We start from the raw sequence: 24,497 nt of genomic DNA on the forward strand, positions 1-24,497 counted from the left end.
TAGCCTTTCCGTTGTCAAGCACTACACAGATATAGGATAGTTCCTGCTTTTGATATTTTATTTTTAAGTCTGGTATAGAGCAGTCCCCTGCTTTTTTTTACATAAGGACAGCCACTGGCCCTAAAGGTTTTTCAGGAGCTGTGATCAGAGCTCACTTCAGGGGAATAACATAAGATGCAATATACAAAGGCTTCTAATTAAAAAACGGTAGAAAATTTTTTTATAGGCTTGTTTTGCAAATGTATTTCATTTGGTCTAAATAAAACACACGGATTACGATTTTTTACGTTACATTCCCTTTAAAGTGGACCTGTCACCCAGACATAAAAAGCTGTATAATAAAAGCCCTTTTCAAATTAAACATGAAACCCAAAATCATTTTTTTTATTACCACATCCATACCCATTATAAAAGCATTTGAAAATCCCAGCTGTCAATCATATATTGCCTGCCCCGCCTCTATGCCTTAGGCATAGAGGTGTGGCAGACAGTTACTTTCACTTTCAATTCAGAACTTTTTAGATGTTGCTGCACTGCTCACATTCCCCCTCCCTCCTCACCATGCAATTTTGTAACCAGTGCATGGACATGGGCATCAGGTCCCCCCATACTGGCACAGAAACAAGATATTGGCAGAATGCAATGCCTGCTTTGATAACAGTGTCCACAAAATGGCCCCTGCCTGCTTGCTGCAATTGTGAATTCCAAGGCTGAAGAAAATAAGATTCAAATAATTTATATAGTGTAAGTAAAGTTTATTTTGCTTGACAACCACAACAGAAAACAATTTGGAATTATTTCTTAAGGTGACAGGTCCGCTTTAAAGGAGAATGCTATATTTATTCTGCAGAATGCTTTTTCATAGCTGAGTAAACAGCCCTAGAAGGTTTCTCTGTTTGTTCAAGATTGCAGCTGCCATTTCAGCTTGGTCTTCAAAGCCTCCTGCTTGCAGCTTGGCAATTATAGCTCAGATTACACATTCCTAATGGTGGGGGGAGTAAGATATATGAATTCTTATGGGAGGGGGGAGCGAGGAGAGAACTGTGAAGACCCTGGCCCCCTGAATGAAGGATAGGAAGTCAGATACCCTAAGAACATGTTTACAAAAAAGGAGACAATAAATCCTGTTTCTTTTGATAGATGACTCCTTTAAGATAATTATTAATCAATTAAAAAAATGTCATTGTCTGGATGAAGACAACATGAAACTTGAGGTAGTCTTGAAAGTGGCAGTGCTATAGTTTGAGGGCCTCACTTAGTGTGATATACATGTATGGGACCTGTTATCCAGAATGCCTAGGACCTGGGGGCTTCTGGATAAGGAATCACTGTGTAATTTGGATCACCATACCTTAAATCTACTAAAAATGATTTAAACATTAAACAAACTCAATAGGATTGTTTTGCCTCCAATAAGGATTAATTATATCTGAGCTGGGATCAAGTACAAGGTAAAGGTTTATTATTACGGAAAAAGCGCTTTTTGGATAATGGGTTTCAGGATAACATGGACAACAGATTTCTTACCTGTAGTAACATCCATACACACTACGCAAAATAAATAGATAAAGCAATATTAAGATTTGCAGCAGCAAGTGGAAACAAGTATTCATTCTCCTTTTGATAAAAGTTATCTTGTTTTGTGCATTATTATATTAGCTATAGATGTAAAATGGAATTAATAATCCATAAAAGCCAAGAAACTTGAAAATACTGGGGAATAGCAATTTGTTAGGCCTCTTTGCAGACCAAAGTCATGAACCATTTACTCTGGGCTGGTGTGCCTCTACTCTACTAAAAAAGGAACCAGCCCTAAGCACCTTGTTGAAGGGTGTAGCCAACTTTCCTGTGCTCACAGGTAGGTGTCCCTTGCAGTGGCTTAACCTGGGTGCATGCATAATATAGTGCTTCTTGCAAGCTGTAATGCCCATGCACCTAATTCAAGCCACTGTTTAAAAAAACACACGACCTTGAAATAAAAAGAAAAGTAATTTTGTTCACCATCGCTCTTTAACATGGAATTATGCCAAAACCACAACATTGCTGTCTACCTGAATACAAATGGGTCATAGTCTTGAATGATCTTCCAATGTATGCCTTTTTTTATAGTTGTTTTAAGTCTCTTCTTCTGCCTTCAGATCTTGGGCCTAAATTATCTGAAGTCAATTAGAAAACCACGTCATCTGGTTTCCCTATTTTGTATATTCCCCAAGTGAATATAATTAGCTTTGAATTTCTTTGTGCCATTGGTCCTGTAGCAATATGTGTGGCAATACATCTCCACAGCGGGCACTGACTTTAACTTTTGCTAAGTGATCTGCACGAGTGGGTCCAATGTTGAGAATTGCAATTGGAAGGTGTAGTTCTTTCGCATTAAGTGCAAACCGATAACCAGAATAAACCTAAAACAAGAAGACAAGATAAACGTGTGTCACACATTTTATGATTGGTGCATTCTTTTCAACAAGTTAAATATCATGGCCTACAGCACTGATATAACATACTGTTGAAAGACACAGAAAAAAACTGTGACCCCAGGATGTTCGCAGGATGAAATGTAACTTACTTGCAGTGAGGACCCAACTATCAGCATAGCATCAGCCTGTTTCATTTGCTCATATATGGAGAACACAAACCCTCGGTTCACAGTATCTCCAAAGAACGTGACTTGGGGCTTTAGGATTCCCCCACACTTGGTACAGGCTGGGACCTGAAAGTCTGACACCTGCTCATCTGTCAGAAAGACATCACCATCGGGAGCCAACCCATGTGCCTGCTCATTCCAGGATGGATTGAGATTCAGAAACCTTTCCTGCAGCTCTGATCTTTTAGTCACTGTCTGGCAGCCAAGACATATCACCCTAAAAGAAAACCATGTTAAATGGATAAAATTAGGTAAAAGACAATGAGTTACTGCGCAGAGTGAGTTCAACAGCTAATCACAATAGCATATTATAATGAAATTTTTAATTATTGAGAGCACATGGATTGTTTTACAGGCACTTACAGGTTATGAATGACAACTGGGATAGTCGTAAACAGTGGATAAGCATTTAAAAGCAGATATGTTTGTCAGAGAAGTAGCAAGGAATTACACCCTGTTCCAAATTATTATGCAAATTATATTTTTCTCATTTACCAAAGTAATTGATGTAAATAACATAAGAACATAATTCTCAAGTTATCAACTATTAAGAGTACAATTCAAATTTTATTGAACAAACCTCCTAATGATAACTATTTTTTTTAAGAATAAAAACCAATGCACTGTTCCAAATTATTATGCAAATTCTATTTAAGTGTCACAAAGATTAGAATTTTTGGTTTTCAATTCAAATCATGAATGGCATTGTGTCTCAATGCCTTGGAGGAGGTATGAAAACAGATATTTCATGAAAACTTAAGCGTGATCATCGCACTATTAAGAGATCTGTGACTGATTCAGAGCACAGACGTGTTCATGCAGATAAAGGCACATTGAGGAAGATTTCTGCCAGATCCATGCATCGGATCAAGAGAGCAGCTGCTAAAATGCCATTACATAGCAGCAAACAGATATTTCAAGCTGCTGGTGCCTCTGGAGTCCCACGGACATCAAGGTGTAGAGTCCTCCAGAATCTTGCAACTGTGCATAAACCTTCTATTCGGCCACCAGTAACCAATACTCACAAGCAGAAACGGCTGCATTGGCCAGAGAAATACATGGAGACTAAATTTCAAACAGTCCTGTTCACTGATGAGTGCCGTGCAACCCTGGATGGTCCAGATGGATGGAGTAGTGGATGGTTGGTGGGAGGCCACCGTCTTCCAACAAGGCTGAAACGTCAGCAAGGAGGTGGTGGAGTCATGTTTTGGGCCGAAATCATGGGAAGAGAGCTGGTCGGCCCCATTAGGGTCCCCGAAGGTGTAAAGATGGCATCTGCAAAGTATGTGGAGTTTCTGACTGACCACTTTCTGGTACACCCTGTTACAGAAGGAAGAACTATGCTTTCCGTAATAAAATCATCTTCATCCATGACAATGCACCATCTCATACTGCAAAGAATACCTCTGCATCAATGGCTGCTATGGGGATAAAAGGAGAGAAAGTCATGGTGTGGCCTCCATCCTCCCCTCACCTCAATCCTAATAAGAACCTTTGGAGCATCCTCAAGCAAAAGATCTATGAGGGTGGGAGGCAGTTTACATCCAAACAGCAGCTCTGGGTGGCTATTCTGACATCTTGCAAACAAATTCAAGCAGAAACTGTCCAAAAACTCACAAGTTCAATGGAAGACATGTGAAGGTGCTATCAAATAAGGGGTCCTATGTTAAAATGTAACGTGACCTGTTAAAATGTTTAAAAAGTTAAAATGTTGTTATAATTTTGATTAAAATAGCTTTTGATTTCAGTAAATATGTTTAAAACACATCAAATGACAATTTTCAGTTCTTTACAACCTATAAAGTGTTTTGAAACTTACTGTGCATAATAATTTGGAACAGTGCATTGTAAGTTTTTTATTCTTAAAAAAAATACTGTTATCATTAGGAGGTTTGTTCAATAAAATTTTAATTGTACTCTTAATAGTTGATAACATGAGAATTATGCTGACTGTTATTTACATCAATTATTTTGGTAAATGAGAAAAATGTCATTTGCATAATAATTTGGAACACGGTGTAAATGTCACCTTGTGTAGATTATGATGAAGCAGAGAAATAACAAAACCCTAAAATTCAGCAGAACAAAAAAAAAGAAAATTATTTCTGTACCTGTGAGTGCATCCATGTAATTCTGACAAGCGGCACTGCCCAGCTTTGGTGTGTAATGCATCCACATTCTGTGTCACTAGCCAATGCAATCGCCCAGCTCTTTCCCACTTACATAGATTGACATGTGCTGAATTTGGCTCATGAGAAGAGAAGCTAGGCCATCCTACAAAGTTACGAGCCCAATATCTCCGTCTTGCAGCCTGACTCTGGACAAACTCTGAATGCTGGATAGGTCTTCTTTCGGTCCTGGAATACAACCCGACCCCTTCTGAGCGATAGTCTGGGATTCCAGATTCAGTGGAGATTCCAGCTCCAGTCATAACAAACAGACGCTGGGATTGAGATACAAAGTCCTGAAGTTGTTCAACTTGATGAGGATTTGGTGGGGGACATGCAGGGACAAATTCTGACAATGCAAGGTGGGATTTGTGGCTGCGAGTTATATTGTTTATTCCCCAGAACACCTTGGAACCTTCTCTCACGTTCTTCCACATATTCCAAATTATGTGCAAAAAGGCAGCAACCTATTTGAAAAGAAAAAACAAGGCAGTAAAATATACTATTGCCTAGCTCTTTGAGGCTGAATTAATATTATCTCAGATACAGGTAGACAGGAAGCTCTGGGAGTGTGATCACATACCTACCTGATTTCACAGATTGATATGAAATCATGATATTTATATGAACCATTTCCCCACCCCACTTTAAACACCTCCTTAGCCTTGTTCCACAGTTGGTGGAACACAGATTCTCTGGAAAGAGTCCTAGAATCCATTACATCACAATTGGGCATGGTGAGGGTGGGGTTGCATTACACTGTGAAACTAAAGGGGTTAGTGAAACTGGTCTCTATGATCACAGGCTATCATGGTTTCTTCAGTCTGAGGAATGGGGTATGACTGTGTAAAACAACATACATTTATATTAGTGATGCACCGACTCCAGGTTTTCAGGTTCGGTTGAACCCCCGAATGCTCCACTGTGAGCAAGATTCCTTAGTTAAAGGAATTATTTTTCCTTTATTTTAAAATCCCTGTTCCTACAGAGCTGGGCCTGCAGAAGGGTTGAGAGAGTTTAGGCTGTGCTATTTGAGGGCCTAGGGAGCAGTACCACCCACAGAACAGTAGAAGATTGTTTTTAAGTTAATGGGCAGACTGCATGAAAATACTTGGGGAAATCAAGTGCACTCTAAAGAGGAAAAAAACCCACCTATTGTAGATCATGCCAGAAGTGGAGAAGGCCTCTTATATAGTCCAAATCAGTTAACAGTTTTTCATATATACTGACAAAATATGGTTCCTTTGGAAGCCATTTAATGTGTTACAAACTGCATCTGTAACTGTTTGGACCATGAACATGGACCAAAGCAGCTCCAATAAAGGGGCCATTTTAAATAATATTGATTGGTTTTAGGCCATAGTGAAACCAGTACCAAAAATAAACAGTATCCTCATTCATGTTTGCAGTGACAGGCTGGATGGCCATTAGTGTAGTGCATCAGCTTCCTACCCAGTAGTGCTTTGGTTTGTTTTCAAATGCAGACACCATCTTCATACAGCTTTAAAAATGCTGAGCTTTGGTAGTGATAAAATACCTTGTATGTTGTGTTCATTCAATAAACTTAAAAAAACATAAGTATATTAAAAACAGAGGAGTCAAAGATAGGGGTACTATAAACTAAGGAGTTAGACTAAAAGGATTTAAGTATCATGTTATCCCATATGTCTCCTTTAACCCTCAGTCTTCTATAGAGCTGAACCGCACTGGCCTGCCAGAGTGCCAGAAAATCCCCCCAAGTAGTGATGTGGGGTTGACCAAAAAACCACAGATTGGGGCCAAGATAGGGTTGCCACCCAGCTGTTTTTTGACCAGCATAGCCAGCAAATTGCCAGCTAGGGCCAGTGCTGGTATTACAGGTATTACAAATTTATCAGCAATATAAACGTTGGTAAATTTGTAATGATCGCTACCTATCTATAATCCCTTTCTTGCTTGACTCTCTCCATGGCAGATTACTCTCTTTTATATAGAGGCCAGCTTCTGCCCTGTCAAAATATTTCAGCCAGCACAACAAGTAAAGTGCAAGCAGGGCTTAGCCCAACGTTTCGGGGGCGTACCCCTTCGTCAGGCATGACGCTAGGTAGTAGTTGGTTAATGTGGTCATGTATGGGCCCCTCGGACCAATCTGGCAGCTTATCTGCCCGTACATGGGGCCCTCCGATAAGCCTACACAACTGATATCTGGCTGAATGTTGGCCATTGTTGTATGTGTAGGTTTGATTTTCCCGACCTCGCCTAAAAAGTTGATCTTATAGTAAATGGACAGCTTTAGGGTTGGGGTGAAAAATTTTGAAGCTACTTACCACTAAACTCATACCGTTTCTTATTTTAACCAGAGGGCAAAATGATGTCTAGAACATTTTGCTAAATCTTTTTTTGGATCACTCCAGGAAGCCCTGACTGCCAGTGGTCTATCCTGTAAAGCAGGGCAGTTTACATTTTCAAATCAAAATGCCAACAAAAATAAAGATAACCAGAAGTGATTTTGTGTTTTGCTAGTTATTGGATGGGCTGCTTGAAAATACTTGGGAAAATAATATGCACTCCAAAGAGGGCAGACCCACTGGCTGCAGTTGGTAGAAGTCCTGGCGCTGCCCCAATTAACCAACAGGTTTAATATACACTGGTAACTTTTTGGAGGACTTAGCATTAATTTACTTTGGGGTCCCCAGTAGTCAGCCCAAGCGGACCTGGTGCTTCCTTGTTTATACCAGAGGACAAAATCATATATAGCTATGTCTACATCTGACGTTTGTGAAACCAGGCCAGTGGTGTTTGGCTCTCTATGGGGCCTTAATACAACCAAGGACACTGGTCTTCCCTATAAGGCAGGGATATTTATATCTGCAAATCAAAATTACGACGACATGATGTAACCATGCATGTTTAGCTAGAAAGCCAGCGTCAGTTCATCCTTACTTACTTATCAACTTGATATATTTCAAGGAATATGCTAAGTTTCCACCAGGCCTCGCACTGCCTGCCTTCTGACTGCTGGGGGAAGCAGCACTTCTCACAGTAGGTGAAGTATAGCGTGCATAGGGAATACAGCGCGTATAGTGTATAGCTTGCAGGAGAGGGAGGAGACGGATCACATGATCAGTCAGCGCAGGAAGAAACCGTTGCGGCACTCATCATTGTTAGTACGGGGTACATTCAACATTCCAGAACCGTAAAGGAACTTCCGTGATGTCATAGCCTTGTATTGCCGCTTCGCTACGCGGTCTCCTGTGTTGGCGGAAATGACGTCATGGCCTAGGTGTTGAAAGAGAGAGTCAGGTAAAGACTTTTGTGGCTGCAGGTAACGTCACGAAATGGCTCAGGTCACGTGCTGCGTAAATGGCAGGATCCCCCCCCCCCGCCCCCCGTCAGGTTAAGGGCGCTCAGTGCTCTTGCTCTCCTTCTCACACCTATTCAGACAGTTTGACCTAATGTTTACATCCGGTCGCCTCTGCTCTTAGACAACTGAGCTTCAAATTGTACAACTATAGTTATCCCCAGGCAGCTGTTCAGATCACATTAGAACTGCAACCCTAAACCCCAGGATGTGGGTATTTGTAGTCCAACAACTACATAGCTACAGGTCAAGGCTCCATAGTTTAACCAACATTGTACAATGTAGTGTAGTTACATATGTAAAGATCACACCCTGCTTTGGTTTATGTGTCCTGTTGGCTTAGGGTGGGTCATGTTTTATTTTTACTTTCACTTTTTGTATGTAGAGCAAAGAGTTTTCTGTTTATAGTAGTTACAAGCTGTAGTCAATTGGTAGTGCAAGTCAGTTTCACAGATGTGCCTAAATTAACTTGAGCATTTTGTGAGTACAAGATGTATCTCTCAGAATAAGCTCTTTACCTCTTTATTGTGGCGGCTGTTAATGTATTCCATTCTTACAGATGCTCTTCTGGTTCAGCTGTAAGTTTTGTGCCCAAGGGATTCCTGCCAGCCATGGCAGAGGATTTAGAGACAATGAAGCCAAGCCAAGCTCCCCAGCAGCCATCACTCCCGCAGGGCAGCAGCAAGACGTACCGCAGTGCTGAACATTCCCAAGCTCTTCTGAGTGGCCTGGTAGCACTCAGGGATAGTGGGATCCTGTTTGATGTGGTCCTGAAAGTGGAAGGGAAGAGTATAGAGGCTCATCGCATTCTCCTGGCTGCATCCTGTGATTATTTCAGGTTAGTGACTGGGTACTTTTGAATTTCTCCACGCTTTCTGACAGGCATCTGGTGATGTTCTGGTTTTATTGAAAAACAAAGCAAATAAATTGCAGCCTAGACACATTCATCTTCTCCGCATAATAAGTATGCTGATGATTATGTCAGTTTGTATTGATTTGCACTAGCTAAGTTCCTGGTACAACTGGGGGTGCCTCTGAGTTTTATTCATAGGTGTATTCATATTGTATAGGAGGTTACTCTTAACTGAAAGGTATTTTCTAAATTATTATTTCTAACTTTTAAGTCTTAATATGGAATTAAATTTCACATTTAAATTACGCGCAGATGGCATTTTAAAGACTGAATCACTGGGGGGGGGTTGCCAAATATTAGGCACCTGCCAGTGATTGTGATTGCATATCTGAAACTCCTGGCCAGTGATCCTGCTAGGAGAAAACTGCACCGACCAGTGGTTAACACACGTGAGCGATCCTCTTCCTTCCTTCTCCTTTTCTTTCCACTTTGCATGCATGAAGAAGGAAGAGGATAGCTTTGTCACATACACCCCGGCCGGTGCTGTTTTCTCCTAACAGGAGCGCTGGCCGGGGATCAGGTAAGCAATTATAATCACTGGGGGGTACCTAACATTTTGGCATCCCCCAGTAATTGTAACTTTCCTTCTCCTGTAACGGCATGCTTAAGCAATGACACAATACAGACCTTTCACATTTTCAGTGCAATTGCATTCAATTTTATCCTCCAGTTAAAAGATGGTAAGCTGTACGCTTCACAGATGGGCCAGACCAGTAGAACAGTAAGTCAGGCTTACACATAAAGGTCCCCTTAGTCAGTGAGGTTACCAAACAAGGAGACATATGCCTTATCTGGCCACCCACATACTGGGCCCAATTGGACTTATCCAATTGAGCTGGTGCACAGAAGGGAAAGTTGTGCTCACCACTAAATTTTTCACCATTAGGCGGGGGTGCAATGAGGTTGTGACTACATGCATATAGACAACAACAAGAGGTCCTCTGCACTCCCCCATTACCAATTTATATAGAACATTAAGACATTCTGTGCATTAAGCTACAAAGAAATGCCCTCCCCTCTGAGCAAAACTTGGATTGTTTGTTCATATATTGCAATAAACTTCAAGCTGGTCAACTATGTCAAAGTCATCCCTGGTCTGGCCAGTCCTACAGTCACTTTTATCTGATTCAATAAGAATTCTACTGCTTCAATATACATTTAACAATGGGACTGAGTTCCACCTGCAACTTGCTTTCAAGATTAAATCTCCCAAATGGTTGCCTTTTATTGGGATCACCTGACTGTAGCTGGGGAAGGGTAGTAGCTATAACATGGAGCTGGCCACTGTATGAGACATAGTGCATAGACAGCTTTAAAATCCTGTAAAAAATATGCTGATAGTTACTAAGATTGTGATATTTGTCATCCCACATTAAAATTCTATAACAATCTTTTATTTGTAGCCTGGAGTCTTTATTTATTTAGCACTGTGCATTAATATTAAAAAGGAAGATGACTAGTGACTTCTAGGATCTGTGCTTGCGGCTCCTCTCTGTGGAGTAATTGAAAAGCTTATTCAAATCCTTCATTCTTTGCGGGTTTTGAATATTGTTTTTGATTTGCATTTGATTTCTTTATCAAAGCAGCATCAAGGAATATGTGTTTCAAATATCTAAAATGTAATTTTGATTACTTTTAATTTTAGTAATACTTTGTTTTAGAAATATGCAATGCAGTCTGCTTTAGCTTTAGTTAAATAGTTAAGTCTTGTACCACAGTGAAATTTCTATAACCAGCCCTTAGGGTAGGGTCACTCGTACCCATGTGAGTCTAATTTAAAAGGCTCTCAGTAACCAGCATAAGAAGAAAATACATTATAGCCCATGTCCTTAATCCAAGATATGGTTCCAGATTTAGCTGAATCCCAGGTTTTTGTTACCAGAATATTATTCTGACCAATCCATTAAGCTCCTATGGTGATAAATGTGCTGTAAAACGTGTTGCAAAAACCACCTCCTCTTTCAATTGTTTTACCCTTTTACTTGCCTTCTGTGTTTTATCAAACAGTTCTACCCATTTACAAATTATGTTTTTTGTTTTGTGACAAATTATGTTTAAATGTGTCATCTGGCATAACCGCAAACCCACCTAAGGGCAGATTTATCAAAGTGCAAGATTAGAGCTCACCACAGAAATATTCACTCACTTTCTATTGATACCTGTGGGATTTTTGAAGAGTATTTATTAAAGGTGAACCCACTGATAAATATGCTTCTAAAAATCCCATAGGAATGAATGGAAATTAGGTGAATTTTATTGTGCTCGGCTCTAATCTCACATTTTGATAAACCTGCCCCCTAGACACTGTATTAGGACTATAATATTTTTTAAATGTTTTTTTTTAATTTATGTTTTGTGCAAGAGGGATGTTTGCAGGAGGACTTAAAGAGATGGATCAAAGGGAAGTGCAAATACATGGCGTCTCATACAGTGCCATGTGCCGAATTATGGATTTTATATACACCTCCGATCTGGCACTGAGTGTTAACAATGTGCAGGAGACCCTTACTGCTGCTTGTCAGCTGCAGGTGAGAAGTACAGTTATTATTACTAGACATATAGGGTGTGATTCAGTATTGGAATTTGCATTACTGACATGGTACCTGAAACCATCTCAGTGGTCGAGCTGAAGGAATAAATTGTCAAAAAGCTTGTGAATAATTTACTAACTTTGCTGAGCAGCCACTATTCTTCTCACAGCAATGTACATTTCTTAGGTAAGTTTTGATCTGCTGATAGTATTAAAGAAGCAAAGTATATTTCTGTGAAACATGAGTGCAATAAATATAGAATGTATTAAATGTCTGTTCTGCCTACTATTTTAAGACCTATGGCACATGGATTGATTCTCAGGCATTTTGCCCACATCACACAGACTTAGAGCTGCTGTTGTACTGCTTCACACTTAAAGTAACCTCGTGCTAGGGAACAAATATAGGGGGGCTGCACTGCCTGACCATTTCAAAATAAAAGATTTTAAAAAGCAATCTAAGCGCCCCATTAAAAACATCTTTAACACCGAATAACATAACCAATACAAGAGGTAAAGAGTGTGGGGCTCAATAGAGCTTACAATGAATATTTTCATGTAAAAAGAAAACCCCCAAAACACACACATAACCATCTATTTTTTTTTTACCAAAGATGCCAGAGTAATAAGGCTGATGTTCGATGGGGAGATTAATCGCTTGCGGTTTAATATCTGCTACTGTGGGTGACTAATCTCCCCAAAATTCCTTTTCACCAGCAACAAAGTGAATCACCAGCATGGGTGAATAATCTCCCCATGGAGACTGACACAGATAATAATAACAATAAATAAGGCATTTATTGGTCATGTATTGCAGAGATAAAGCACACTAGTTTGCATTTACATTCACAGTCTACTAAATGCCTTCACTTGTTCTTTGATGCACTTTTCTCTATTCAACCTAGGCTCAAAGGATGCCTCACTATTCTGTATTTTTTATACAGATAGTTATATATAAAACTATTGGTAACTTTGTTCTTTAGGTTCAATTACAGTACTTTTTTGTATGAACCAAGTAATGGTCTTTTATACTAGTAGTTGCAGGTCAGCAAAGTTGGAGAGTTACAACCTGTACATCTGTGTCTTAGGCATCTCTATACCATCCATCTATGCAATGGATACATTGAATATATACATGTCATTAATTTTACACAAATCTGTTCAAAGAGCTTGTATATTTGTACTGTATATACCTGCTTATATATCTGAATAATGCTTGCTGTTTTCCTTGCAGATTTCTGAAGTTATCCAGTTTTGCTGTGACTTTCTAGTATCTTGGGTGGATGAGGAGAATGTCTTAGAGTTGTATAAACTAGCTGACATCTTCCACTTGAACCGGCTCACTGAACAGCTGGACACATTTGTGCTAAAGAACTTCATCACTTTCTCCCAAACTCAAATGTATCGACAGCTGCCTTTGGACAAAGTGTTCTCTTTGCTTAACAGCAACAGATTGGAGGTGAGATGACTGTAGGCTTCTTGCAGTACAGGTATGGGATCTGTTATCCCAGAACTCGCTATCCAGAAAGCATCAAATTACGGGAATGCCATCTCCTACAGACGCCAAGCAAATATTTAAATTTTTTAAAAATGAGTTTCTTTTTTCTGTGTAGTAATAAAACAGAACCTTGTATTTGATCCCAGCTAAGATATAATTAATCTTCAGTGGAGGTAAAACAATCATCTTGGATTTATTTCATGTTTAATGATTTTGTAGTAGATTTAAGGTACCTGAGCACCAGAGTATTCTGGATAACAGATCCCATACCTATACTACAATCTTGTTCTTTAGAAACATATCTTACATAAATACAGGTATGACAGCCACATAATATCCTTCATTAATTTTAATCACAAAACTTAGAGTCAAAGCAGAGATGAGAATGACACTTAGGGGCTGATTTACTAATCCACGAATCCGAATGAGAAAAATTCGGATTGGAAAACTAACATTTTGTGACTTTTTCGTATTTTTTGCGATTTTTTCGTCGCCGTTACGACTTTCCCGTAAATTGTCGCAACTTTTTCGTAACCGGTACAATTGTCGCGACTTTTTCATACTAAGTACAAATTCCTTGAATTGTCGCGACTTTTTCATTGCCATTAAAACTTTTGAGAATTGTCGTGACTTTTTCATTGCCATTATAACTTTAGTGAATTGTCGCGACTTTTTCATTGCCATTATAACTTTCGTGAATTGTCGCGACTTTTTCATAGCCATTACGACTTTCGCGAATTGTCGCAACTTTCGTATTGAGAGCTCGAAAAAGTCGCGACAATTTACGAAAAATCGCAAAATACCGATCATTACGAAAAAAATGCATTTGGACGCTTTTCGGACATTCGTGGATTAGTAAATGTGCCCCTAAATGACCAAAATAAATAACTGTAAAACAAAAAAGAAGGGCAGCCATGCAGCCCATGAAAAACTTTGCTTACTTTTATTTTAAAGGAATATAAAGACCTTTAAAAATCACCCTTATCATTCCCAGGACCTCATGCCCTATGGATGACACTTCTAAGCCTGAATTGCTAAGCAGTGATGAATAGCTGCCTGCATGTCTTAGGGAAGTGTGTATCGACCAGACTTAGTAAACTCTTGTTAGTAAGTCTGCATAGAAATTTGCAGATGACATTATTCAGAAGATTGCAAAAAAAAAAGCTTCCTACTCTGGTGCGAATTTGCATCTGTTTTAGTAAATGGGGTCAGTGATTATTTTTTATTTATACTGCAGAGGTAACTGGAGACTGCGTGAAGCAGTTGTTATCTGTGCCCTGTGTGTACTTGTATGAGAATATTACATTACATTACATTGACATTTATTTATAAAGCGTCAACATATTCCGCAGCGCTGTACAATATGTACTGTATATAGCCTGTTTATGTAACAAGTAAGAACTGTTTTGAGTAAAATATATTTTTTCCCCAGGTGGCATCTGAGAATGAGGTGTACGAGGGAGCTTTGCTTTACCACTACACCCCTGAGCAGTTGGAAAAGGACCAAGTGAGCTTGCTGGAATCTCCGAAGCTCCTAGAGGCTGTGCGCTTCCCGCTGATGGATCTTGCAATACTGCAAAGGCTACATGATAAGTTAGGACTGTGCCCTCTCAAAACAACAGTGTTGAAAGCTTTGGAGTACCACAAAAATGAGAGCATGCAGCCAGTAATGCAGGGTCCCAATACCCAGCTGCGCTCTGAATTCCATTGTGTGGTGGGTTTTGGGGGTATGTACTCTGCTCCCTACACGGTCCTTAGTGATCAGGTCAAGTACTTGAATCCACTGCTGGGGGAATGGAGGCCACTTACAGCACCTCATGCGCCACGCATGTCCAATCAGGGCATTGCAGTGCTCAATAATTTTGTCTATCTTATTGGGGGAGATAACAACGTGAGGGGATACAGAGCAGAAGCACGTTGTTGGAGGTAAGAGCACTTCATTTTTTACAGGTATTGGACAGAGCACAGAGTAGATTCTGTAGATATAATTTTGTAGATATTAAAGTATTTTAAAAGACTCGCGATTTCGGGAAATCGCGCCGCCGCGTGTGCCATCCCGCCGGAGACTTACATGTTCGCCGGTGGGATGGCGGGTCATGGCAACTCGGGGAGATTAGTCGCCAGCAAACAGGGAGTTTTGTCGCGGGCGACTAATCTCCCCGTGTGCCAGAGCCCTAAAATTATCTGATACCTTTATTCAAATGGCAGGAGATCTGTCTTTATATAATCCTAAAGTAAAACATACACCTATTAGTTTGTTGCAAAAAACATTTTAAGTTTAACTTATCATTAAACCCTTTGGGAGACATTGTATCTAACATTCTAATCCATCTGTTCTCTTTTTGCAGCAACACTTACGATCTCCTCCACTAGGGTGTTGTTGAACTACATCTAGCATTTGCCATTTTAACTGAGAAATATTATGCTTAACTTCATAAAAATGTTTTGCCGTTAAATAATCATTAGGTTTCTCAGGATCATAGTTTCTTATGTAGCCACGATGTTCACCAATGCGGCTTTTAACTGCTTGTGATGTCTGCCCAAAATATCCTAATCCACATGGGCATTTGAGCAGGTATACCACAGGTCGCAAATACCTTAATAGGCATACTTTTCCCGTATGTGGGTGACTCACCCTATCCCCTTTTATAATTGATATAATTGAATAATTACACACTGCAGTTAAGGCATGGGAAAGTCCCATGTTTGGAGTTGGGCATGTTCACCTAGAACTTTTAAAAGGTCAGCCTCTGAATATTCTATATTCTATATTCTTTCAATGCAGCGACTTCATTCTCTAGACTAGTTTGTAGTTGCTCAGTTAACCCTTCAATAGTCAGAACCGTTAGGTCCAGGGAAAACCTATTGCTGGTTTCATACCATTTATTAACAAACAGCGAGTTTGGTTTTATAGTTGAATGCAGACCTCTTGGAATACGTTTAAGTTTAACATATTCTGATAGCATTGCCTGATGTAGTTTCACACTCTGGGTTTTTTTCTGTAAAAGGAACAATTTCCTCCTTAAATCTCCATTACTGATCTCTTCCTGGCTGAGGATAATACTTTGTACTGTGCTTATAATCCAATCTATGTCGACTTCACTGTATGCAAGAGTCACAAATGGATTCTCTGTAATTTTTGTTGAGGACATATTAATACTTATGGTACAGGTGCACAGTTCCTTGATGGTTAAATATACAGATAGTGAAAGCTTAGAACTAACCCTTAATTGGCCTCTCTATAAATAAACCCCTCCCTTCCCCCAGCTACACCTTATGGGTAAGGCCCCATGAGACGGATTGTTAGCCTGTGTGTGAGTGCAGGCTGACAATCCGCCCCTTAAAGCGATACACCAGAAATTAAACCTTTTGTTACATCTACCATAACACTGTCTTTACATGCTATTTATATTTATGCCATAAAATAATTTACCTGATGCTTTTACATTACCTATCTGATCCCCCATGTTCCCCTATGAGGGGGCGGCCATATTTGTGCAGCAGGAGCCCATTAGCATTAGAAGCTATAACTGACAGGCTGAGAAGGGACAGTCGGGTTGGCAAAACAGTCAGTTTTAGGGACTTCAAATAACAATTACTTACAAAAGCAGCCCTATCAGTGAAAAATGATCAACATGACCTATAGAGAACTTTTAATGCACATTCATATTTTGAAGAGTAGTTTTTAAGTGTCAGTATCATTTTAAGCTTGAAAAATCTTTTTGTTGTGCCTGCACCCGGGTGCAGGGACACGCAGCCGAAATCTGCCAACTAACGCAAGGCTTTGCTTTGTTGGCACATATCTGTTGCATGTGCCTGTACCAGGGCGGATTCAGTGCTTCTGGGTGCAAGCACAATTAGAGGATTTCTCAAGCGCACAGGTGATTTTCAGCCTGCGCTTATATGTAGGCTAACAATCTGTCTCATGGGGCCTTACCCTATTATCATTTTTGATAAAGAGCAGCTCATTATGCAGAGACTTCTCAGTGAGCTGCTGGTTTTGTTTGACTTTACTCCTTGGCATCAGGAAGTAGAATATAGTTTTAGGTTTATCTTCAAATTTTGCTCTGTTTAGAGCAAAATATGACAAAAAACATAGATATCTTGTAATTCAAATAATAGCACATGTTCATTCAGCACAAAATCTGGTTAGATGAACAGTTAATTTTTAGGAGTATTTTCTTTTTTTTCCTCATAAGGTCCAATTATGGGCACTGATATGAAATCAAAATGCTGATTTCAAGGAACATTTTTTAGTAAGATTTTCTTTATTGCGTTTTTAAACAGATGTATATAACAACAAAGGGAGACAGAAACAAAGATGTTAAAACAACTAAATAAGTCTGGTAGAGAAGAGGAAGGAGCAGGGAGAAAAGCTCAGGAAAGGGAGAGAGAGCAAGAAAGAAAGGGAAGAAGAAAAGAAGATGGGCTCCCTTAATATTTCGCCCTCTTGCAATGTATGTTAACTTATGTCTGGGAAGGATGTTGTTAATCACTTTTTCTCGTAAACTCAAAGTTGGGGCACTGTTGCTTTCTGTGTCATCTGGATTGCATTTTTTGGCAAACTGAGGAGTTGTGCTGAGGAGCATTTAATGGCAAGCCCCAGCACAACACCATTGTAGTATAGAACTTCTGCCCAGAATTGTTCGATCTCAGGCGGTTCCAAAAGACATGTATATAGTAACCTTGGTTGCATTTGGGGACACACTGGGTTACCAAGGGTATATATGGGCCAGCCTGTAGGAGAAATTTTGTATGTACTGTAAGTATCTAGCCCTGCTGGGTGTGTTTGTCTCAGGAATTTGATTTAGAATTTCTTTTCAGGACCTCTTCCTTATATTTTCAGCAACAAATCATCTCATGTCCATGTTACAAAAAACAGCAAAAAAAGTGGCTCATGCCATGTACTTTTGCAACTTTTAAATTGGTCTTTATTTTTTTTTATTTCAAATGAGGACCATTGACCCAGCAGCCAAAAAACTATTGCTCTGTGAGGCTACAATTTTATTTTCATTATTACTTTACTTATCTTTCTAATTAGGCCTTATTTTATTCATATTCCCATCTTTCTTTCAAACCCCTGCCTGGTTAAATTGGGCCCTAGAAACTAGAATGAAGACCAATTGCAAATTGGCTCAGAATAGCACTCTCTACATTATACTAAAAGTTAATTTAAAGGTGAACTACCCCCCTTTAAAAGCATGATGACCTGTCTGTTTTATGGAAATGACAAGTAAGCATTTTATCATAAAAGTCACTAAGAAGGCTCTACACAGCCCCCAGAATAACATACCTTTCTCTCTACACTCAGTCTCTTTTTTTTTTAATTACAAGCAGCTCAACTTCAGCTCTCTGTAGTCTTGTGTGAAGCTCCATCCCTTTTCTTTGCTGAGCTCTCCTTCTCTCTCAATGTGAAGATGGTTGGTGGTATGTTATTCTGGAGACTCTATAGAGTCATTTTAGAGATAAGAATAAGCAAACCTTTTTTTTCCCTAAAGATGCATAAATACAAGTATATTATTTTTATGTCCAAGATACGACCCACGACATAGCCGTTGGTTCCAGATACAGTCCATGCAGCAACCACGTGCTGATTTGTCTGTTTGTGTGCTTGGGGACTTCTTGTATGCAGTAGCAGGCAGAGATTACCATGATGAGCTAAAGGAGGTAGAGAGGTATGATCCATTTACCAACACCTGGGAGTATGTGGCACCTCTGCAGAAACAGGCAAGGATATTTTCTCTTTTTTCTACAACACTGATTTTCCAGTATAACCTGTTAATGCATTTCTACGTAATGTACAGGTATGGGACTTGTTATTCAGAATGCTCAGGACCTGGGGTTTTCCGGATAAGGGATCTTTCCGTAATTTGGATCTCCATAACTTAAGCCTGTTTAAAACCATTTAAATATTGAATAAACCCAATAGGCTTGTTTTGCCTCCAATAAGGATTAATTGAATCTTAGTTGGGATCAAGTACAAGGTACTGTTTTATTATCACAGAGAAAAAGGAAATCATTTTTAAAGATTCAAATTATTTGCTTATAATGGTGTATAAGGGAGATGGCCTTTCCGTAATTTGGAACATTCTGGATAACGGGTTTCTGGATAAGGTATGGACCTGTAGTCTGTAAGGATTCTGAGATTTAAGTCTGTTTTGGGCTGGTGTTGGTACAAACTACCAACACAAATTTGCTGCAGAAAATGATATAGGAAATTTTGAATACAGCAAAAAGTCACTTAGAAGTAAAAGCTAGCATTCAAGGTACTTAGTCAAGCCAACACTACCATACAGCCATATACGTATTTGCCCCCTGTTTGTGTTTATGGCTTTTTTGACTGGAAACTGTTTCTAGCATGCATATTTGTTTACCTATTTTATGGCTCCTGTAGTAAGTGTGTCCCTTTGCATCTGTGCAGGACACTTGGCTTTCATTCAGTCAGTAAAATACTAGCCAGCTGGCAATCCTTATTGAATGACTCCGAGAGTTGTCTTCTTTGCTAGTAGTTAAGGTCTGGGTTTTTACTTTAGAATGTACTGCTCTAAACCTTTTCAAACTGGTCACCTGGCTGGCAAAATCAAAGCTTGGAATGTACACAGATTTGGCTGATGGTTATGCCTTGTTAATTTGACCTTTTTTGATTTAAACGTATACAGAGTGGTCCTCTTAGCACTTTTGCAATTTACATTTATTTTTTAATTTTACCGGTTTCTAAGACATTAGCAGTTTACCCAGTTTTTATACAGACTTTTAGCTCAATAGGTTTTTGAAGGCCCAGAGATAGCAGTTCTTACTGTCTATGCACTTTCTATGCATTTCCTAAACATTCCTAAATATCTCCAACTCCCCAATATAAAAATGATTGTAAATTTAAAAAAAAGGTTTTAGAGAAGCACCCTGAGCAAGTTTACATCAACCAGTTCTTTGGTTGGGTTTAGATCCCCTTTTAAGACTTAAATTGTGTTTATAATACTTAGTATAATTTTGTTACAAAAATGACTTTTGGAAGGTAAATGTTGGGGTGTGATCTGATAAAAGTACCAATTCATTTTCTGCAGTGAAATTTTGCATGAAGTATGCAGGGTTACATTTTTGCATATCTGGACGGCCCTCTTGATGGTGCTGCCCTCAACTCTGACAGGTTAGGTATAGGCCCTCAGTAACATTTGTTTTCATCTGTATAGATATGTAACCAAGTGGCTCCTGTTGTTACAGTGTTTGCTATGTGTATCTCCACATGGACTGTATTATGTGAATTAATTGCTCTTTCTTTATATTCATGTAAGTTTAACACAGAGTTTATCTCAATAACTGCTTTTGTAGGTACATGCACATGCAGCGGCTGCTTTGGATGGAAGGATGTATGTTGCCTGTGGCAGAAGAGGAAATACCTATCTAAAGGACACTTTCTGTTATGACCCGGAGAGGGATCAGTGGGCAAGTGTGGCCTTAAGCCCAGTAAGAAGAGCCTGGCATGGCATGGCAGCACTCCAGGAAAAAATCTATCTCATTGGTGGGAGTAACGATGATGAAGGGTTCCGACAAGATGTTTTAGAGGTAAAACAGAATGATAGGGGTTAGATGAAAAGTTGGAAATTTTGTATTAGGTGATTTAAAAAAATATGTTTTTGAATCACAAACCTTGCCCATTCGATCTGAGGCTGTCATTGCAAAAGCACTGAAAGTGAACTGTTTTTATGTGCATATTATCAGTTTCCTTAAATTTGTTTTCTTATTAAATTAAGCACTATACACTTTAAGCACTTTATTATTTAAGCACATTACTCTAGTTATGACTTCCCCCTTGTGAATTTTTTATGACCGGTTTACTTAAACGCATAGTGACTCATTTGAGGCTTAACATTTAGCACCTCCATGTAACTACAACTTTCCTTGTCCTTTAAAAGCTGGACACCCTATATGGTAGTGCCAATTAAAAACCTAATGAGTGAGACTTGACGGACCAGCTTGCTTGATTATGCATTGTAGCTTGCTTGCCTCGTATAATTTGTGTTTTTTTTTATTTTTTTATTTTCCTGTCCAAGGTTGCTTGTTACAGTCCGAAAACAGATCAGTGGACTCTTGTCAGCCCTCTTCCTGCAGGGCATGGTGAACCTGGTATTGCTGTACTAGCCAAGAAAATCTTTGTTTTGGGTGGAAGGTCACACAATCAGGGGGATCGAACAGACTATGTGCATGTGTACGAAGCAGAAAGGGACTACTGGGAGGATGGTCCAAGGCTGGAAGATGACATTTCAGGAATGGCTGCTTGTGTCCTCACCTTGCCCAGGTCTGTGCTTATGGATACTGATGTGTGGACTCAGGAGATGTACATGCAGTACATGGACCCTGTGCAAAATTTGGCTGACAACGCTTCTGAAGTGATGAGTGTTTCAGACTGGGAAGACCTGGATAATTCTGGTGAAGACTGAAATCTTTCTTCAGTCATGTGTAAGTGGTGTTGTACATGGACTGATTATTCCTCCTTTCAAGAGCATCTGGCACTTTTGCAATGTGCATGTTCTTTCATGAGAGGGTTTAATAAAGTGCAGGGATTCAGGTTTTTGTGCACAAAATGCCTTGCTCTGTTTTTTGCAGTGCATTAGCTTTTGATTTGATTGCACCAAATCCCGGTGCCTTCAAGACATCTTCATGCAGAAATCCCTTTTTCTAGCGCTTTCTCTAGTGGGCTGGGCTGGCTGTTGCTGTTTGGATCATACTAAAATAGTGACACCATGCAGTGAGAAAAGATCTTCTTAATCTGCTTTAGGGATAAGACTTGTTAAATAATATTTGAAAAACTTGCCAAATGTACAAAAATTTAATTTTATTTCTCTTGTATATGTCTATATATAATTGTATGTCAGCACAGTTGTCTTTTGCATATGGAAAGTGCACAGGGGTGGGGATGGAATGCAGGAAAGCTGGGGCCCTAGATTCATAACACACTACAGAAATAAAGGACATCCGACATACTTCCTACCTGTTGCTAAATTACTGCTTCCATCCCTCTTGCTGGTAGTTGTACCTCAGCAAATGCACTATCTGCCTAATAATGTTACTTCTAAGCTGCTTGTTTGTGCACCAGTGTTGACAAAATATTGTGGAGTGAACAGGAAAATAAACACAGCTTACATGAAACTGCAGGGGGTATTGCTGCCCAGTCTTGCACGAGGTGCAGTGAATATTAATTGGTTACAAAAAAAAAGATCTTTTGATGAATTGCCAAAATGTTTTAATGTATATTCATTCTTAAATCAAATTTGATTCTCTTCCTTATATTTTAGCAACAAATCATCTCATGTTTATGTTAAAAAAAGGCAAACAAAAAGAGTGGATCATGTCATGTCCTTGGAAATTAAAGGAACAGTATCGGCAAAAAAAATGGGTTAAAATAATCAAAATATAATGTACAATTGCCCTGCGCTGGTAAAGGTTGTTTTCTTCAGAAAGACTGCTATAGTTTATATTAACAAAGCTGTTGTGTAACCAAGGGGGCAGCCATTTAAGCTGGAAAAAAAGAAGAAAAGACACAGGGGTTACATAGCTCTGTAGAATACAATTGTGTTTTACCGAGCTTATCTATTATCTGCTATGTAACCTGTGCCATTTAGCCCTATTTCAATTAGAATAGCTGCTGCTAGCTTTAAACTATAGTAGGATTTCTGAAGCAAACACACTAGTTTTACCAGTGCATGTATTTGAATTACTTTGATATGCTATCATGTTTTGATGTGACTGTTCCTTTAAGATTTAAACATAATGGCAGCAGCAAAAACTTGTTTCAGTGGGCATTGGTGAGAATTGCCCAGGATATCCCTCTTGATTACCCATCATGGCTCACAGGTAGTTTGGCTTTAAGTGTGCAAACTTGGTCTTAAGACAAATCCACTGTAAAAAATATATTAAAATCATGTTGTTTTCATAATGTGTTTGAGTTCTACCTTACTTGCATGGATACATTCTTCTATCTGCACTATCTCTGTTATCTTCTTTGCACCAAATGAAATCTGTACATTACTCAAGATTCTCTTCAGGCAAAGCCCTGACACATGGAGATTTTTAACTGGAGAGTGTAAAGGTGGCCATACACGGGCCGATTGTAGCTGGACTGATTCGGCAGCTTATCTGCCCATGTAGGGGCAGAATCGATGGCCATAGCCGACCGATATCTGGCCTGAAATTGGCCAGATATCGATCAGGCAGGTTAAAAGATTCAGTCAGATCAGGGACTGCATCGTCTTGTTGATACGGTCCCTAACCGACTGTGCCATTGCCGCCGTTAGAATTCGATCATTTGGCCTACATTTTCCCAAATTCCCCAACCCGTAGGTGGGGGTATCGGGAGAAGATCCGCTCGTTTGGCGACCTCGCGCACCTTAACTTTTATGATGGGAACAATGTTTTGATATACTTGTAATCTTGTTACAAGTTCAAGGCTCTGAACTAAAGTTGGATCTTAGGGCTTTCAGACCCTGTACAAAAATATCTTGCCTAGGAGGTTCAACTCTGGTTCATGCCCTAGTGTGGGAGTGGGTTAGTGGGTTTGCTGGGCATTAAAATTGAGAAAGTTGGAATGAGAAGTCACCTTCACGCTGACATAAGTAAAATTGGGACTGATTATGATATTTTAATTTAAATGTATTTTGATCTTGTTTTGTCTTGAAAGCCAGTCAGTAGTCCATCCAACCGTATACAAAGCACCGAGACCATCAATATTATCGCCAGGCTGTACTGGAAACAGTGACATTGGTGATAAGGTTAGATAAAATGCTTCTGCACTTTAAAATGTAAATCTGAAGTTTGCCTATCTCTTGCCCAAGTGTAAAAATCAGCCCACCGCAGAACAAATGCCCCCACTTTCTATTTATTCCTTTGGAATTTTTATAAGCATATTTATCAAATGGCCAGTTCTAACTTTCACCCATTAATAAATATGCTTCTAAAAATCCCAAAGGAATAAACAGAAATTAGGGGCATTTTTCTGAGGTGGGCTCTAATATCACATTTTGGTAAATCTGCCCCTTAATCATTTAACACAATAAAGACATGAAAGGGTACCTGGCTAAAGGGTCACTGTAATCTTAAAAAGCAGAGCTGTGTAACCCTTCATCTTACAGAAATAAAATAATTTCTAAATATATGTCATTTACCCACTAGCCTGCAGCACAATGATTGGATAAGCCACCTGTGTGCCAGATTGGGTAGATTATATTTTAGCATTGCTGTAGCCCAGGCTGTAATAGTTTCATTACAATTCACTGCAACTGGTGATGTTATTTGATTTTCAAGAAACAGAATGAAATTGAATCTTTAAAGGTATATGAACGTTGCAGTGTAAAACCAGTTCCATATCCTGGGCCAGCTTGGATAGGGCCCAAGAGTGATTTCCTGACAGCTG

At 39.4% G+C, this 24,497-nt stretch overlaps 2 protein-coding genes across 8 annotated transcripts; one reads left to right on the forward strand and one right to left on the reverse strand.

Moving 5' to 3' along the window:
* Positions 1 to 734: 734 nt before the first annotated feature.
* Positions 735 to 7,887, reverse strand: sirt4 (sirtuin 4). Its single transcript, NM_001045628.1, is given in 4 exon segments — positions 735 to 2,402; positions 2,567 to 2,861; positions 4,756 to 5,279; positions 7,739 to 7,887. Coding segments are annotated over 3 exon segments (969 nt in total). The 5' UTR covers positions 5,250 to 5,279; positions 7,739 to 7,887; the 3' UTR covers positions 735 to 2,222.
* A 117-nt stretch (positions 7,888 to 8,004) lies between these two features.
* klhl22 (kelch like family member 22) lies at positions 8,005 to 23,024 on the forward strand. Of its 7 annotated transcripts, none has more exons than XM_012966306.3 (8): positions 8,005 to 8,094; positions 8,712 to 8,990; positions 11,428 to 11,593; positions 12,830 to 13,054; positions 14,526 to 15,019; positions 18,628 to 18,820; positions 20,420 to 20,653; positions 21,142 to 23,024. In XM_012966306.3, the coding sequence occupies exons 2-8, from the start codon at positions 8,764 to 8,766 to the stop codon at positions 21,526 to 21,528; spliced, it is 1,926 nt and encodes a 641-aa protein (XP_012821760.1). In that variant the 5' UTR covers positions 8,005 to 8,094; positions 8,712 to 8,763; the 3' UTR covers positions 21,529 to 23,024.
* Positions 23,025 to 24,497: the final 1,473 nt, after the last annotated feature.

Source organism: Xenopus tropicalis, chromosome 1, assembly GCF_000004195.4.
Source record: "Xenopus tropicalis strain Nigerian chromosome 1, UCB_Xtro_10.0, whole genome shotgun sequence".
Classification (NCBI taxonomy): Eukaryota; Metazoa; Chordata; class Amphibia; order Anura; family Pipidae; genus Xenopus; species Xenopus tropicalis.

Bases quoted from the DNA above. Each gene is read 5' to 3' on its own strand.
- klhl22 (XM_012966300.3), top strand. From the start codon at position 8,361: ATGTGGGTATTTGTAGTCCAACAACTACATAGCTACAG. The intron at 8,991-11,427 runs GTTAGTGACTGG...GTTTTGTGCAAG, and splicing joins GCATCCTGTGATTATTTCAG to AGGGATGTTTGCAGGAGGAC. The intron at 18,821-20,419 runs GCAAGGATATTT...CTGCTTTTGTAG, and splicing joins TGGCACCTCTGCAGAAACAG to GTACATGCACATGCAGCGGC.